The 15163-nt window shown below is 48.9% G+C and overlaps 4 protein-coding genes across 4 annotated transcripts; 1 reads left to right on the top strand and 3 right to left on the bottom strand.

The window, feature by feature from the left end:
- Window positions 1-203: 203 nt before the first annotated feature.
- On the top strand, window positions 204-3216 carry LOC119217168 (complement C1q tumor necrosis factor-related protein 7). The gene is made up of 3 exons (XM_037470612.2): window positions 204-345; window positions 1582-1821; window positions 1964-3216. Exons 1-3 carry the CDS (start codon window positions 333-335, stop codon window positions 2590-2592), a joined length of 882 nt encoding a protein of 293 aa, XP_037326509.2. The 5' UTR covers window positions 204-332; the 3' UTR covers window positions 2593-3216.
- Window positions 3217-3410: 194 nt separating this feature from the next.
- On the bottom strand, window positions 3411-5317 carry sft2d2a (SFT2 domain containing 2a). The gene is made up of 8 exons (XM_037470614.2): window positions 4689-5317; window positions 4502-4591; window positions 4191-4276; window positions 4028-4109; window positions 3892-3927; window positions 3752-3810; window positions 3625-3654; window positions 3411-3551 (listed from the first exon to the last, which is right to left on the bottom strand). Exons 1-8 carry the CDS (start codon window positions 4755-4757, stop codon window positions 3512-3514), a joined length of 492 nt encoding a protein of 163 aa, XP_037326511.1. The 5' UTR covers window positions 4758-5317; the 3' UTR covers window positions 3411-3511.
- A 136-nt stretch (window positions 5318-5453) lies between these two features.
- Window positions 5454-7909, bottom strand: tmem45a (transmembrane protein 45a). Its single transcript, XM_037470615.2, has 5 exons — window positions 7682-7909; window positions 7129-7341; window positions 6605-6789; window positions 6375-6517; window positions 5454-6171 (listed from the first exon to the last, which is right to left on the bottom strand). Exons 1-5 carry the CDS (start codon window positions 7875-7877, stop codon window positions 6075-6077), a joined length of 834 nt encoding a protein of 277 aa, XP_037326512.2. The 5' UTR covers window positions 7878-7909; the 3' UTR covers window positions 5454-6074.
- Window positions 7910-12038: 4129 nt separating this feature from the next.
- lnp1 (leukemia NUP98 fusion partner 1) lies at window positions 12039-14461 on the bottom strand. Its single transcript, XM_062563517.1, has 4 exons — window positions 14267-14461; window positions 12766-13011; window positions 12591-12689; window positions 12039-12209 (listed from the first exon to the last, which is right to left on the bottom strand). The coding sequence occupies exons 1-4, from the start codon at window positions 14453-14455 to the stop codon at window positions 12039-12041; spliced, it is 705 nt and encodes a 234-aa protein (XP_062419501.1). The 5' UTR covers window positions 14456-14461.
- Between the last annotated feature and the right edge of the window lie 702 nt (window positions 14462-15163).

The raw sequence follows: 15163 nt of genomic DNA, 5'->3' as shown, positions 1-15163 counted from the left end.
CCATTGACTTCTCCCCTTCATTGAATCTGACTTTTCACACAACAGCCGTCTCAACCCAAGTGTCTCATGTCCAAGGAATGCTCGCCATGACGTCATGGAGCGGACTCTGTTTGCAGGGGAATATGGGAGTGGATCCGAGGAGGAGGAGGAGGAGGAGGAAGGAGGGAGGGTTGGATGCAGACTGCAGACCGCCGCCGAACACCGGCAGCGGAGCTCTGCAGGCGCACAGCAGGAACCCGAGAGGGACACGTGACATGCTGACCAGGGGACCGGACCGCGGGGGACGGGGGACGCAGGGGACACGACGCTGAGCGGCCCGGTCGGCTTTGGAGATGAACGTTTACGGTGAGGACATTTTGTTCATTAAACGAAATGATGGAACACAGAAGAACATCAAATACCTTGAATACCTTGAATACCTTGAATACCTTGAAAACCTTGAATACCTTGAAAACCTTGAATACCTTGAATACCTTGAATACCTGTGCTCGTCACTGCGTTTATTGAAACAAGGATTTCCCTTAAAGGAAGTGGCGGCTCTCCTTTGTTCTTTAACACCGAACACATCAAAACTGCCGCCCGTTGAGCCTTGTGCCTGATTTCAATTACACCGGAGGCCACGATGGAGGCATGAAACCTCACCACTTCATCACTACATTAAGAGGAGCATTTATTGGATTAGACAGTAGATGTCAACATGAAACCTCACCACTTCATCACTACATTAAGATGAGCATTTATTGGATTAAAGAGTAGATATCAACATGAAACCTCACCACTTCATCACTACATTAAGAGGAGCATTCCTTGGATTAAGGAGTAGATGTTAACATGAAACCTCACCACTTCATCACTACATTAAGAGGAGCATTTTTTGAATTGTAGAGTAGATGTCAACATGAAACTTCACTACTTCATCACTACATGAAGAGGAAATTAGGACAAAACCTCAAAATGAACAAGTTCATGACAAACATGCGTTGTTTCATGTGTTCACATGCATCAGTGCCCTCGTGGGTATCTTTGCTTTGAGAGAGTTCTTTAATCTACGCTGAATCACCCCTGCAGAGTATTTGGCGGGGGCGGCTTCTCTCGCCGATGACCTCACGCTGGCTCCGAGGCCGAGGTCATAACCCTCACAAACTAAAACCGATCCGAGGCTCATTCAGTCGTGGCGGCTCTGATGTCGTAACTCGGGAATGTTTTGGCTTTAAAAAAAAAAAAAAGAGTTGGATCGGAGACAAAAGGTTTTGGTTCGAGGTCAAACAGGATTCTGCGGCGCATGAGAGCATGGACCCGTGAGACGGAGCCACATCTGGCCTCCTGCTGTTTTCCATCACGGATCAGATCTACCGATGTGGTTCTGCTCCGTCTGTGTCCATGACGACGCCGCTGGAAGTGTTCCACGGCATGACGCCGGTAACAGTTCTGGTGGGATCCTCGCATAGAGGCAGAACATTTAACCCCAAAAACAGCTGCATGGCTCACAATAATGAGGTACTCACTCATTAGTTCAGTACAAAATCAGGAGCAAATCATCATCTTTGAGAGGTTAAAATAAGATTTTAGTTTTTTTTACAGATGTGAGGATGCGCGTTCTGATGGCGGCGGTCTGTCTCTGCCACTGCGTCTTCGCACAGCTGATGGACGCCAAAGCGAAAGGAGCGCCGCCGCGTCTCATCTGCAGCGTCCCCGGGGCGCCGGGCCCCGCCGGAAAACCAGGGCCCGCCGGGCCCCCGGGAGCAGGTGGGAATGTGGGCATCCCGGGAAGAGATGGCAGAGATGGCAGGAAGGGTGAAAGGGGAGAAAAGGGAGACGCAGGTATTTCATTCAAGAACCTGAACCGATCCGACAGACGGAGGCGATGCCTTAAGATCACGGTTATGAAATGAGGCGTCGAACCTTTAAACGCCGTCTTCTTGGTACAGAAATTCAAAACCGTATTCATGTTTTTCCGCTGCAGGCTTGAAGGGCAGAGTCGGCCTGACGGGAAAGGTCGGGGGCCGAGGCGATCGCGGGCCGGCGGGGAAGCGAGGCCCCGCGGGAGAGGACGGAGACGTGGGCCCTCCGGGACCTCGGGGCCGCGCCGGGGACAAAGGCGGCCAGGGCCGAGGAGGGCCGCCCGGCACCGCGGGGACCTGCAAGTGTGGCAGCCTGCTGCCGAGATCGGCCTTTTCCGTGGGCATCACCAGCAGCTACCCGGCGGAGAAGACCCCCATCAAGTTCAACAAGGTCCTCTTCGACGAGGGCGGACACTACGACCCGCTGACGGGCAAGTTCATCTGCGCCTACCCGGGGATTTATTACTTCTCCTATCACATCACGCTGGCCAACAAGCACCTGGCCATCGCCCTGGTGCACAACGGGCAGTATCGCATCAAGACCTTCGACGCCAACACGGGGAACCACGACGTGGCGTCCGGCGCCACGGTGATGTCCCTGAACCCGGAGGACGAGGTGTGGCTGGAGATCTTCTTCCACGACCAGAACGGACTGTTCGCAGACCCCGGCTGGGCCGACAGCTTGTTCTCTGGCTTCCTGCTCTACGCAGACAAAGACTACTTCGACGCACTGGCAGAGGACTACTCATGAGGCCCATATACACTTAGGCTCTTTATTAAAGATGTGGCCAGACTAGATTTTTGTACAGACGTGTCTACTGCTAGATGGGTTATTCCTATAGAAAAATATCTACTGATTTGAAATGTTATTTGCTTAAGCCACAACAGGTGTTTGATGTAATCGTTTTGACGAGTTGGATCTATTATAACTTTAAGAGACTTGTTGATTGACTTTTATGTAAACAAAGGTATGAATATACCTCGAATAACAAGATAAAACGTAATGTTTTTTACAGAAAATAGTAAAAAATAGCTGAAGGACAATATTGCGTCTCAATAGTCTGGCAGCCCTTTGGGTGAATGGGAATGCAGGATAACGGAATGCAGGATAATGGAATGGGCCAGCGGTTCGCAGGCTGTTTTGCAGCTCTTGAGGCCTTTACAAAAATTAAAATGGTAAAGTATATCCAAAGTCAACCCTGCCAAACGCTCTCATATAGGCTCAAACACGGGTTCTTTCAGTTGTGTAATTCTCAGAATGTCCACTGGGGCGAAAATACCTCATTTAATTCCACTTGTGTCCACTGGGGGAGTCTTGTTACGGTGTTCAGAGTATCTAACTTTCTGTAACTTCCTGTTCATGTGTCAGTTGGGCCTCTAATGAACTAAACGATTACTGATGAACTGCAGCCAAGTGTTCAAAGCTCCTCTCAGTGATGGGAACGATGAGATTGATTTGTTTATTTACAAATAAAAAAAACATTGCTTCTTTAAAATTATTTACAAAGTCCAAACCAGGAACCCCTTTGCTCATTAAAACTGGTATAATACATACGTAACAATCAATCAGCTCAATGAATGAAACAAGAACATGTTATTTGGGGATAAAACAGGAAGTCCCAGACTCTCTGAAGCAGAGTGAGTTTCCCTCTTTGTCTTCATCCGGAGCCTCAACGAACGCACACGGCGAACATCTTCAAGATCGCATCCCTGCAACGTAAAGCGCACAAATGAGATCTCGTCCCGAACGTCCGTGTGGATGAACGCCGGTCTGGTGACGAACCTCGCGAACGGGACGTACGACAGGCTGTACCTGCAAGCGGGTGAAAGAAAAGCGCACTCAACGTCACGATTCAATGACCACCCGAGACCGACATGTACCACGAGGGTGGAGACACGCGGAGACTCACCAGGCGAACGACAGGACCTGCAAGATGACGAACAGCAGAGCGAGTCCAAAGTTCTTCCACTGCGAGACAAAGTATTACAGAATCAACGGAGAATGCGGCGGCGGCGGTGTATTGATCAGAGGTGATCGCGTCTCGCTCACCCAGAAGACGGCGCAGAGGGTCAACACCAGGCAGGTCTGCAGCAGCCGGGGGAGGGGGGGGGGGCGAGGGCCACGTTCGGGTTAGTGATTTAACGTCAGAAGGTAGAAGTCGGCGATTGTGTTGTGTTGCACGTACCAGCATGAGCGCGGTGGCCAGGGCTCTCGTTTTGTCGCACATCCTCTTCAGCTGCTTCATCGGGCCCATCAGAAACATGGTGCTGTTACACAAGAACAGCGGGTTTTTAAAAAAAAAAAACGCTTCAGAGACGAACCTTTGGGGAAGTTTGACACGCACTGACCTGCAAATAGTACACAGGTTTCCAAAAGTGTAAAAGACAATGAAGAGAGTGATCCCGATCCTGGGGAGGAAGAGCAGACACACTCCCTGCAGACACACACACACACACACACACATGTGGATAGGAGTAAAAGATTCATTCAGAAAGGTTTCATTGTTATTGTTATTATCTGAGGGAGCTTTTCCTGCTCCGAGCTGCTGGGTGAGTCACATCTTCAGCATTCCTCGGAGCCAGAGGAACCGGTGGGGCCACTCTCACCTCTCCTCGCACGAACCACTTAAAATCACATTTTTCCTTTCAGGGAACCTCACCAACACCGCGCACGCGCCCCCCACCACGAAACAGGCGACGAATCCCTTCATGCGCGTCCCCCATCCCAGCGTGGAGGCCTCGTTGACGGTCTGTGACAGTAGAGTTTTGGATAGAATCGTTAATTCGCCGGCTCGGCTTGGCTCGGCTCGGTACGGGGCGCGCGCGGACGACCAGGTGGCCGTTTACCTCCAGGACGGTTTTGTCGTCTTTGCGCGCCGCCTCCTCGCCGCTCAACACCGACTTCAGCTTGTCCATGACCGCGGATCCTTCTCAGCTCCACCGGACTGCGGGAGGAGAGGCGGAGGAGGAGGTGGAGGAGGAGGAGAAGTTGCCGGTTTAATTCCCGAGCGTCACGCGGCTGCGGCTGTCAGGTGTCTTTACCTGCTGGTCCGGTTGATGACTTCAGGTGAGACGCGCCTCAGAGGCGGAACAGACGTCATCGACTCATGTAAACCAATCACATTCATTGAGAAGATCCATCCTGCTTTACTACCATTTATTAAATGATCGAAATGTTTATTTCATGTGTATTACCCTTTTTTTGTTCTGAAACGAAAAATAATTTAAGGACTTAAATAAAACAACTAAGATAGGAGCAGATAAGGAAATAATATCGAGTATAAGGTTGTATATCAGGCATCAGAAAAAAAATAAGATTTACATAAGACAACCGTTTTTTATTCTTTTAGAGAAAGATATATAAAATAAAAAGTTGGGAACATTTTGAACTTTTCAGATTAAACTGCTAGCACAATCTGTTAATCTGCAAACTGAAACTAAATCATTAGTGGACCAAAATATTTGGCTGGTTATCAAAAGGGAACATCAAACTCGTCAGACAAGAAGGGCCACATTTCTGAGAGCCGAGTGAGGAGCCTTCTTCAGCACAGACGATCTTTGTCGGGATGCATCGATCAGTGATCACGGCTCTGCTGGAACTGAGAGACACACCGGGATTTTACTGTTTTATTGGTTAAATAACATAGTGACAGATATCTGGTGGTGAGTTCTAAATAACACTAAAAACATAAAGCCACGCTGAAGAAATAGAGCAAAAAGAAAAAAAACAAATGAAGAAAATTCAGTTCCAACAATCTGGAACAATATGAACAAAATCATTTTGTTAAAAATCATTTTCTTAGCATTTAGGTTTGACAACACCGAAAATGAAACAGAATATTCTTTAAATCCTCTTTGGGGAAACCTGTGTTGGCTCCCAGAAGAGGAGGAGCAGGCCCTCAAGTCAACGAGGAAACAAGCGATATGACGAGTACATGAGACGCTATGAGGACATAAGTAGGCGTACAGAGGGTGACGAGGGGCCCTGAGCAAGGCACCCAAGCCCTAAATGACATGTAGTGTAATGATTGAAGGCCGAGCGGGTTTACATCAGATTAATTAAGGCAGAGGTAGAGATATAATATATATATATATATATATACCAAAGCAAAACTTCCTGAAAACATTCCCTCCTCCCTTTTGTGTCTTCACGCTTGGCTTCTCGTCGAACAGCTGCGAACATCCCTGATTTATAAGGCGACATGTTGACGGGTCACAACCCGCGGCCCTCCCTCACAGGATCTCATCCTCTGACTCTGGATCCCGGTCCCGGGGCTTCAGGAGACCCATTTCCATCGGAGGAGTCCTCTTCAGCCGGGAGCGAACGACACTGCGGAGAGAGCAACAAATCTCCTGTGCGTGAGAAACTCAAACGTTGAATCGTTCACGTCGACCCGAAGGAAGCTTCCAGCAGGTGGCGCTGTGCTACAGTGCTTCGCATTAATCCCTGTTGTTTGTCACATGCAGTCTGGCTTCATAGAATGAAATAACCATGCAGGGATTTAAAGTGATTTAGATATTGTAGCTTCTTACCAGCTGACGGTGCAGTAGAGCGCGCTCACGGCGAGCATGGCGAAGGCGAGGTGCCAGGAGAAACACATGGTGACGAACATCAAGTTGTTGTGGTCACTGGGGTCCCACTCGGGGCCCCGGGGGGGGTACAGCACGAAGCCGATCTGCAGGCCGGAGAAAGGGGAGCCGGGCGTTAGCGTTGCTCGGGGGGGGGGGGGGGGAGATAAACACACGGCGCCTCCTTTGTTTACCTGCCAGAACCAGCTGCCCTGCAGGAGGGTCAGGGTGCAGCGCAGCAGCTCCAGGACCACGTTGCCCCGGTGGAAGACCTCCAGGAACACCACCAGAGCCTCGCCGAAGATGGCGAAGAGGAGGAGCTGGTGCACGTGCACGTCCAGCAGGCTGCGGCCGTGCAGGTGGTAGAAGAAGATGAATCCTGCGGGAGTCATAACCGGTTATTCACCTGCACAATTTCAGGCAACTAAACATTTAAATAGAATCCTCTCCAACAAAAACGCTCGGTCAGGTTTCCCGGGTGAAAGTGTTTCTTCTTTCACCATTTTGTTTAGAATGAGATTATTTATATCATTAATTTAAGGTTTTTTTGGTTGATTATCAGAGTTTTGTGGGGAAAGAGCCTGTATGTGCATACTTGACCAAACCTGTTCAGTTTGAATGTGTGATTAGGAACCAATGACACACGTGGGGGGGGGGGGGGTCGATAAAGGTGACAGGGTGAGAGAAGCGAACGCGTGAACAAGTGTCATTTTGTCACCCTCGTTGAAGAAGGCGACGGCCAGCACCAGGCGGTCCAGCGCCAGCGGCGCGGCGTCCGTGGTGTGGATGACCAGCGACGCGGCCGCGGCCAGCCCGAAGAACAGGTACATGGTGGCGTGCTGCCAGTTCATCAGCTGCTCCCAGTGCTTCCCCGCCGCGTCGTAGAGGCGGAGCCTCGGCCCGTCCGCCGCAAACTGCTCCGCCAGCATCCCTGGAGGGGGGCCGAGGGGGGGGGGGGGGGTTTGGAAGCGCGTGGAAACCAACATGAAAGACGCCCCATCGGTAAGGAAGCCGTATTTGAATGTTTTGTTTGAATATGCAAATGAGGCATTCTCTTAACCATTATGCGCCATTCACAGACCACAGATGCAAACTATTGGATGAAATTGATGTCTTGAAATTGAGCGCCATAAAATCTATTTCCTGTGAGCATTTATTGAAATGAAGAGTAGATGTGAAAGTTCATCACTCGGGTTAAAATGATTGATTATTTTCCACTATTCTGACTGAATACACTATAATATAATATAATATAGGAGGAACAGACGCACCGACCAACGAGAAGAAGAGAACCGCGGAGCTCTCGATGACCTCCAGGCGGCGCTGTGAGCTCCTGCTGGCCAGGCGGGTGGAGCCCATGTTCTTGTTCCTGCGGGAGGCGCGCCACAGCGAGAACTTCCCCGTCCACCAGAGGCCCGCCACCAGGAAGAAGCTCCCGGGGAGCGCGTGGCCCTTGAAGCTTCCCATGACCCCCCCCCCCTCCCGACCTGAGCGTTGGGAGGCAAAGAAACACACACACAGGGTTTTATCGTCCTCTGAGGGACACCTGGAGGATCTCTGTGTCTTCTTTCATTTCATATGACGCTTAGTTGGAGATTTAAAACAAACGAGATCATTTCAAAGAACTCACGCTATTTTTAGACCGACTGGAAGGGAAAAGTAGAGGCAATTTAGTTAAACAGCATACTCAGGTACAATTAGTGTGTGTGTGTGTGTGTGTGTGTGTGCGTCAACTTCGCCTTTAGTCTATTCATGTTTGTGTTAAAAAGACTTCATCACGCTGAAAAGATCATCAAAATAACTTAAAACCAAAAATAGGTAAACCATGAAAAGAAATCTGTGAGATAATCATCTTGCTTACATTTGAATATATTAAATGGAAATGAAAAAGAGCTGTGACATAATGTGACATTGGCGGAATAAAAATACCCGTTATTTACTATGTGATTCATCTTGGCTGACTATTCAGTATATTCATATTTACAAAGTAATAACAATAACAGACAGTAACAGTGATTCTCCATTAGTCCCTTGAAGCCTGATTGATGCTCGTGCCTGTGGCTGCAGAACGGAGTGTCATCACCTGCTGTTTATTCTGTCAGCACATTAAAAAAAACACAATCAGAAAGTAACCGAAATAAAGAGCAAGAAGAACCTTTATCAACCTGTCAGACTTCAGTCCCTCAGAGCGTCAACTGTGACCAGAAGAGAACCAACAATAAGCCAATAATAGCGTCTGCAAACGTCTCTTTTGTGATGGAGATGGCGGCCGATGAAGAGGAACCTCTCCAGACGGAGGAAAACACTTCAGGTGCTCGCCATGGCGATCGCTGCCTGAGGCGAGAAGAGGCTTGAGTCTGATTAATCAACGACGTCTTTCAATTACAAAGCACTTTCCAACATGAACACATGAAGGAACACTTCATCCTTCAGTTCATCACTAACATCCAACATGAACACATGAAGGAACACTTCATCCTTCAGTTCATCACTAACATTCAACATGAAGGAACACTTCATCCTTCAGTTCATCACTAACATCCAACATGAACACATGAAGCAACACTTCATCCTTCAGTTCATTACTAACATCCAACATGAACACATGAAGGAACACTTCATCCTTCAGTTCATCACTAACATCCAACATGAACACATGAAGGAACACTTCATCCTTCAGTTCATCACTAACATCCAACATGAACACATGAAGCAACACTTCATCCTTCAGTTCATCACTAACATCCAACATGAACACATGAAGGAACACTTCATCCTTCAGTTCATCACTAACATCCAACATGAACACATGAAGAAACACTTCATCCTTCAGTTCATCACTAACATCCAACATGAAGGAACACTTCATCCTTCAGTTCATCACTAACATCCAACATGAACACATGAAGCAACACTTCATCCTTCAGTTCATCACCAACATCCAACATGAACACATGAAGGAACACTTCATCCTTCAGTTCATCACTAACATCCAACATGAACACATGAAGGAACACTTCATCCTTCTGTTCATCACTAACATCCAACATGAACACATGAAGCAACAATTCATCCTTCAGTTTATCACTAACATGAACACATGAAGGAACACTTGAGTTTATCACTAACATGAACACATGAAGGAACACTTGAGTTTATCACTAACATGAACACATGAAGGGAACACTTGAGTTTATCACTAACATGAACACATGAAGGAACACTTGAGTTTATCACTAACATGAACACATGAAGGGGATGAATACGAGGCACATAACGCTGTCAAACAAATACAAAGTACAACATGTACTTCTGATCATATTTACCTGCGTTTTTCCGTTTCTTCTCAATACAATGATTTGCAAAAAAGTTTTTAGTCCAACATGAACACTTTTTATGATCTTTTTGTACAACCTTTAAATGTAAAGTGGCATTAAGTGTAACTCGTATTTATAAAAAAAAACATATAACTACTAAACACAACACGGTAGAAGTCCTAGTACAAAGAAAGAAAAAGGGAGTCTTACCGAAGTAGGTTTGTCTCTGGAGAAAACTGTAGTAGTAGTAGAAGTAGCAGTAGTAGTAGTAGTAGTAGTAGTAGAAGTACTTGTAGTATATCAAGCCGGATAAATCACAGCATCCTCACTAATCATTTCTAAGCAGAAGAGACTCTGATCCAGAAGAAGTAAAAGCAGCTTCAGTCCTTCAGACCTCCAGACATTCTCTTTTTTTTCTATACGACCGACTGCGAACAGGAAGCCGCCCATTGGTCTACAGGGCGACGGCGTCATCGGTCCGCGCTGTGATTGGCTGCAAAGCCACGTCACTCACAGCTGTCCACGTGTGCACTTTCACTCCGCCTGCTCGCCCCACCCATCCCCCCCCCCCCGCCCTCCCCATCAAGGAAACCGCTACTTTCCATCTCAACCGGCCGAGACCGGGACCTTCGTCACGTACGCCGTCTTCATCTTCCTCTTCCTCTTCAGGAGGCCGTGCGTGACGTGGCGGTGAAAGGAATTGACCTCCGGGTAAACAAGGCAAAACAACAACAAACGTATTTGTTTATTGAAATATTCACTCTTATCATTTGAATTTTAAATCGAGGAATGCGTATGTGTCAGATTATATAACACATATTTCCTTATTTAAATATTGATATATATTATGTATGCGATAAATAAACAAATGAGTTTCTATCATATGTATTATTATGTGTATTTGTTGGACCTCATCGCATTGTTTACTAAATGAACATCATGAAGAAGGATTGAGATGAACGTTAGAAATGAAGAACAGGGACATTTACATTTTTAAACGCAGCTTTTATTATTATTTACAGTTTATGTAAGGAGCTCTCTGTGCGGAGCGTGTCCCTCTGGAGGCAGCATGACGTCACTGCTGAGCCCCACTCACCTCTATTATGGGGCCGCCTTTGTTATTATGGGATTTGAATACCTTTGAACGTGTGTCATTATTGCGCCGCGTGAAGGTGAGCCTGTGGACGTGATGGAACATGAAGAGCGTTGCTCAGTGTGTGTCGATCATCAAAAGAGAGGAAATGTAATTCAACCCTTTTTAAATAAGTTTATCGGTGCCGCAGATGAACTCACGTTGACCTCCGAGGATCGCAGGGGAAAGTAGAGATGCACATCCTTTTCATTTGAACATTCAGCTCATTGCGTACACACTCGCACAGAGAGGCTGAAACTATAAAAGATGAAGGGATGAACTCAAATTTCCCATGCAAAACACCACATGAAGTAATGGGATGGAGCAGGAGGACAGGTGAGCTATGAGGGGTCAATGATTAATAACACAGGTGGGCAGGAGGGGAAGATTGAATGGCTCCACATTGTGGCATCAACGCTGGAGTCTGCAATAAAACAACACTGCTGACCTCTGTGAGTTTGAATATGCAAATTCTGTCTCATGAGAGAGCCTGAAGCAACGAGACGGGAGACGGAGGTTTGTTCATATTTTAAAGACGATTAGTTTCCCAAAGGTTTAATCTGAGGAACCTCAACCAGGAGCAGAAGGTCAGAGGTGGTGTTCAGGTTTGAGGGGAGGGGGGGGGGGGTCAAATGTACGTAAAAGTCAGTAATAAGTACACACTTTTTTTATTCTCATTTACTTTTTTATTCAAGTGTGAAAACAATGAATAAAAATGAATGCATACACTTGTGTTTGATCTGTATATTAATATTTACTCTTCTCTCTTTGTAGGAGAACTTTACTCATTCGTACGTTCAGTGAATTAATGAAGGATTGTAATTATAAAAAGATAATGTATTTCCATTGTTATTTATTGACTTTTTTCATGCCATTGTTACACAAAATAAAAAAACACTGAAGTTGTGTCTGAACAAAAACAGGTGAAACACATCCGATCTACCGAATGGGTCTAATTACACAACAACTTTCTTTAATATTATGAAACAAATACCTCATTTATACTATAAGTAACAAGCATCAAACTGACCCCGCGGATGGTAGTTATTTTATCACATATTCACTTTTAATAATAAGATTTTTTAACAAATAAAAGAGTCGTTGCGTCCAGGAGGGAACCCGGAAGTGGTCGCTGCGAGTCCTCCGGGTGACGTCGGCCATAGATCCGTTTCTATGACGTCAGCGGTGATCGCGCAGGGAGAGCGGACGTCGCGCCGCGTGCTCCTCCTTCTCCACCGAGATCCGCCCGTCCGCGGAGTTCCTCCTCTCCTCCGAGAGCCTCCTCGCGTGACGCGCCGCCGCCTCGCCGTGGGGAGCGCGACCCCCCCGCTGCGACCCCCGGGACGCAGAGACACGCGATCAGCAAGAGTGGCGTCATCGGAGCTCCCCCCCCCCTCCCTCCCGCATCAGGTGCATAGCGATGCACACCATGCACAGGCAAAATGGGGGGGGCAGACATGCAAAAGCCCCCCAAGCAGGCTGATCAGCCTCTTTTTGTAGTTATTGTGTGTCTCTTTGTGCATCTCTTTGTCGTCCTTCTATGTTTATCTGTAGTTCAGGTTCTCTCCTTCTCTCTTTGACACTGTCTGTGCTCGTGGTCATTTTGTGTCCCCCTCATGGTTGGGCACCTTTTGAGAGACAAACTGCAGTCGAAGGCCGGGGACCATGCAGTGGGGACGTGACCTCGTGCGGGGGGGGGGGGGGGGGGGGACCGGAGGGACGGTGTCTCACCTCTCGGTGGAAGCGGTGTGGACAGTGCGTCTGTCGAGGCGCTCCGCCGCGGCGCTTCATGTCCTCGTGACAGATCCGGCACAACTTGTCTCCGTCGGTCTGTTGGCAAAGAGAAGCAGGGACGTGAGACGGGTGAGACGGGTGAGGCGGGTGAGACCGGTACCCCACCACTGACCAGAGACGCGGTGCTGTTGTCGCGGAGGAGGAGCCTCCTCTCGAAGGACTCGGTGAGCTCGGGGATGGTGCTGATCCGGTTCTCCGGGACGGGCGGCTTGGAGCGGCTGCTGTCCACCGAGTCGGATCGGCGAGCTCTCGGGTGGGTCCTCGCGTCCGCCCTCTCGTCTCTGGGCTTCGCGTGACCCGGCCCGCGAGACATCGCCGCCGCGTGGAGATGGTTCAGCTTCATGGCGTCCAACTGAGACTGTGGACACAAACAGGGACGGGACACACGCCGTCGGTCCTCGGTGATCAGTCTCTGCTCAGAGGGACCGACACGGTCACATTTACAAGAGTATCGAAGCAGGCCGACATCAAGAGACAGAGAGACATGAAGACAGACAGAAAGACAGGCAGAGAGACAGACAGCTGAGTGTGTCTCTGTGACGTGTCTCGGGGCCGGTGGGCGGGGCTAATGAAGATGATCTCTGATTACTGTGTTACATTCTAACATGAAGATGATGAACATTCCGTCTGATGAGAGGAAACAAACAGAAACAAATGTAAACCTGAGAGTTTATTGGCTCTCGTTTAAAAGAACAACCTCAATGACGCATTTAGGATAAAATAAGTTTCTGTTTGCAAATCATTTGTCATTTTTCAAAAGTGTGTCCCCGTGAAAATGAAAAAGTTGATCATGACGCAGCAGAGGCTGAGGTTTCATAACTTTGGTTCACATTGTCCTCATTAATAAAAGTGAGAAGTGTCCATGTGTTTATGGATCGGGACGCACGCAATCAAATGACCCAGTTGACCTGGGATCAAGCCTCCAAAATAAAACATCTGCCGGTTCTTCTTTTACTTTTTTACCTAATGTCCTAATTTTTACCTAATGTCCTAATGTCCCCATGGACGTCCTCCACAGGAACGAGACACACACTTCTTGTTTTAGCCGCGTTGTCTCTGTGTAACGTTGTTGCTCCTGAATGTTGTTTTATGTCTCTTAATGGTTGTTGTGTGTCTCTTCTCGCGTTTTTCTGTCTCTTCGTGGTCGTTTTGATTCTCCTGCCGGCTGCTTTGTGTCTCTCTGAGTGACCCTTTTGGCCCTTTTGGCCCCCGGTCCCCGCACCTCCTGTTTGACCCACCAAGTGCAGCCGGCCTTGACCTCTGACCTCCCTGCGTCGATTCCCCCCTCATGATTAAAGGATTGTGTTTCATGCAACGTGGACATGTTGCAGCTCATCGAAGTTATACATCAAAGACATCAAAAGCAGATCAAAGAGCAGACGCAGCCGCCCTGCATCACTGGAAACGACTTCACGTCCGTGTCTTTAAGCGCTAGCGGACGTCATTAGCGTGAGGTCTGTGTGACGGACGGTCAGGGGACCAGGGTGCCTTACGGGGGGGGGGGGCGCTCTCCTTCTGCACGTGCTGCAGGGTGAACTCACGCGCTTAGCGCCCCGCTGCTTCCTCCGCCTCGCCGCACACAAGCACCTACCCTACGCAGCCTGATGCCTTACCACGGTGGGGAGCGACGCCCTGCGATCCCCTCCCGCCGCCGCGGGTCTCCTGAGGCTGCGCCTCCTCTCGCCGGAGCGCCGGCCCTCGGCCCCCCCGTGGCCCCAGTAGCTGCTCATCCACTTGGTGAAGTTGCCGTCGTCGTCGTCGCCGTTGTCCGTGAGGAAGGTCGGCAGGAGCCTGAGGGCCATGGCGGCCGGGCGGGCGCGGCGGACGGATGCTGAGCTCGCCGGGAAGCCTCTGAATCACACACACACTCTGGACCCTCCTCCCCCCCCCCTAACCACCACCAACACCACCACCTCCCGCCTCCCCTCCCTCCCCACCACCACAAGGCCGAGGCAACGGTCGGACCCCTTCGCTCTGGCTGCAGCTGCGTCGCCGTGGAGACGGTCCCAGAATGGAGCGCGGAGCTTTTTCTGCGGAGTCTCCTCCGTCCGCGATGCGCTTAACGTGGTGGGAGCGTAAAGGTGGAGGCTGACGGGGGGGGGGGCAGAGGTGGGGCTTGTTGCTCGGCAGCTGGGTGGGCTTTGGATCTTTCCACTACAGTCGCGGGCCTCGGGGCACACAACCGATCCCCATACTTTCCGCTCGCTGAGTACATCCAACGTGTCGATAGCGCCGGGGGGGGGGGGGGCTGTTTGCACAGCGGACAGTGACAGGGAGCGGATAGTTTCATGTTGCACACGGCACTGGGTCAGGGTTTTTCTCGCTTCCCGCCTTTGTTGTTTTCCAAAAAGCCTCCAGTTCAACGGCGAGGTGAAAGAAATTCACAGATATTTGATCAGAATGATCAGAATTGATTGAAAAGTAGGTTTTCTCATACATTTTGGTGTATTGAAACATATCGAATTAGAGTAAATACAAATGGGAGCGAAATCAAGAAATACAAATATAGA

Source organism: Pungitius pungitius, chromosome 7 (genome assembly GCF_949316345.1).
Source record: "Pungitius pungitius chromosome 7, fPunPun2.1, whole genome shotgun sequence".
NCBI lineage: Eukaryota > Metazoa > Chordata > Actinopteri > Perciformes > Gasterosteidae > Pungitius > Pungitius pungitius.
Note: the sequence above shows the minus strand (reverse complement) of the source record. Positions and strands in the feature narration are given on the sequence as shown.

Excerpts from the sequence above, each read along its gene's own strand:
- tmem45a (XM_037470615.2), bottom strand. The coding sequence starts at position 7,877 with ATGGGAAGCTTCAAGGGCCACGCGCTCCCCGGGAGCTTCTTCCTGGTG. Across the intron at positions 7,342-7,681 it reads TCTCTTCTTCTCGTTGGTCG|GGATGCTGGCGGAGCAGTTT; the intron begins GTGCGTCTGTTC and ends GCCCCCCTCCAG. Across the intron at positions 6,172-6,374 it reads CTCTACTGCACCGTCAGCTG|TGTCGTTCGCTCCCGGCTGA; the intron begins GTAAGAAGCTAC and ends CTCTCTCCGCAG.
- sft2d2a (XM_037470614.2), bottom strand. The coding sequence starts at position 4,757 with ATGGACAAGCTGAAGTCGGTGTTGAGCGGCGAGGAGGCGGCGCGCAAA. Across the intron at positions 3,928-4,027 it reads TGGCCACCGCGCTCATGCTG|ACCTGCCTGGTGTTGACCCT; the intron begins GTACGTGCAACA and ends CGGCTGCTGCAG. Across the intron at positions 3,811-3,891 it reads CCCTCTGCGCCGTCTTCTGG|TGGAAGAACTTTGGACTCGC; the intron begins GTGAGCGAGACG and ends TTTGTCTCGCAG.
- lnp1 (XM_062563517.1), bottom strand. The coding sequence starts at position 14,455 with ATGGCCCTCAGGCTCCTGCCGACCTTCCTCACGGACAACGGCGACGAC. Across the intron at positions 13,012-14,266 it reads GGGCGTCGCTCCCCACCGTG|TCTCAGTTGGACGCCATGAA; the intron begins GTAAGGCATCAG and ends TTGTGTCCACAG. Across the intron at positions 12,210-12,590 it reads CACACCGCTTCCACCGAGAG|TCTGCGTCCCGGGGGTCGCA; the intron begins GTGAGACACCGT and ends TGATCGCGTGTC.
- LOC119217168 (XM_037470612.2), top strand. Across the intron at positions 1,822-1,963 it reads GGGAGAAAAGGGAGACGCAG|GCTTGAAGGGCAGAGTCGGC; the intron begins GTATTTCATTCA and ends TTTCCGCTGCAG.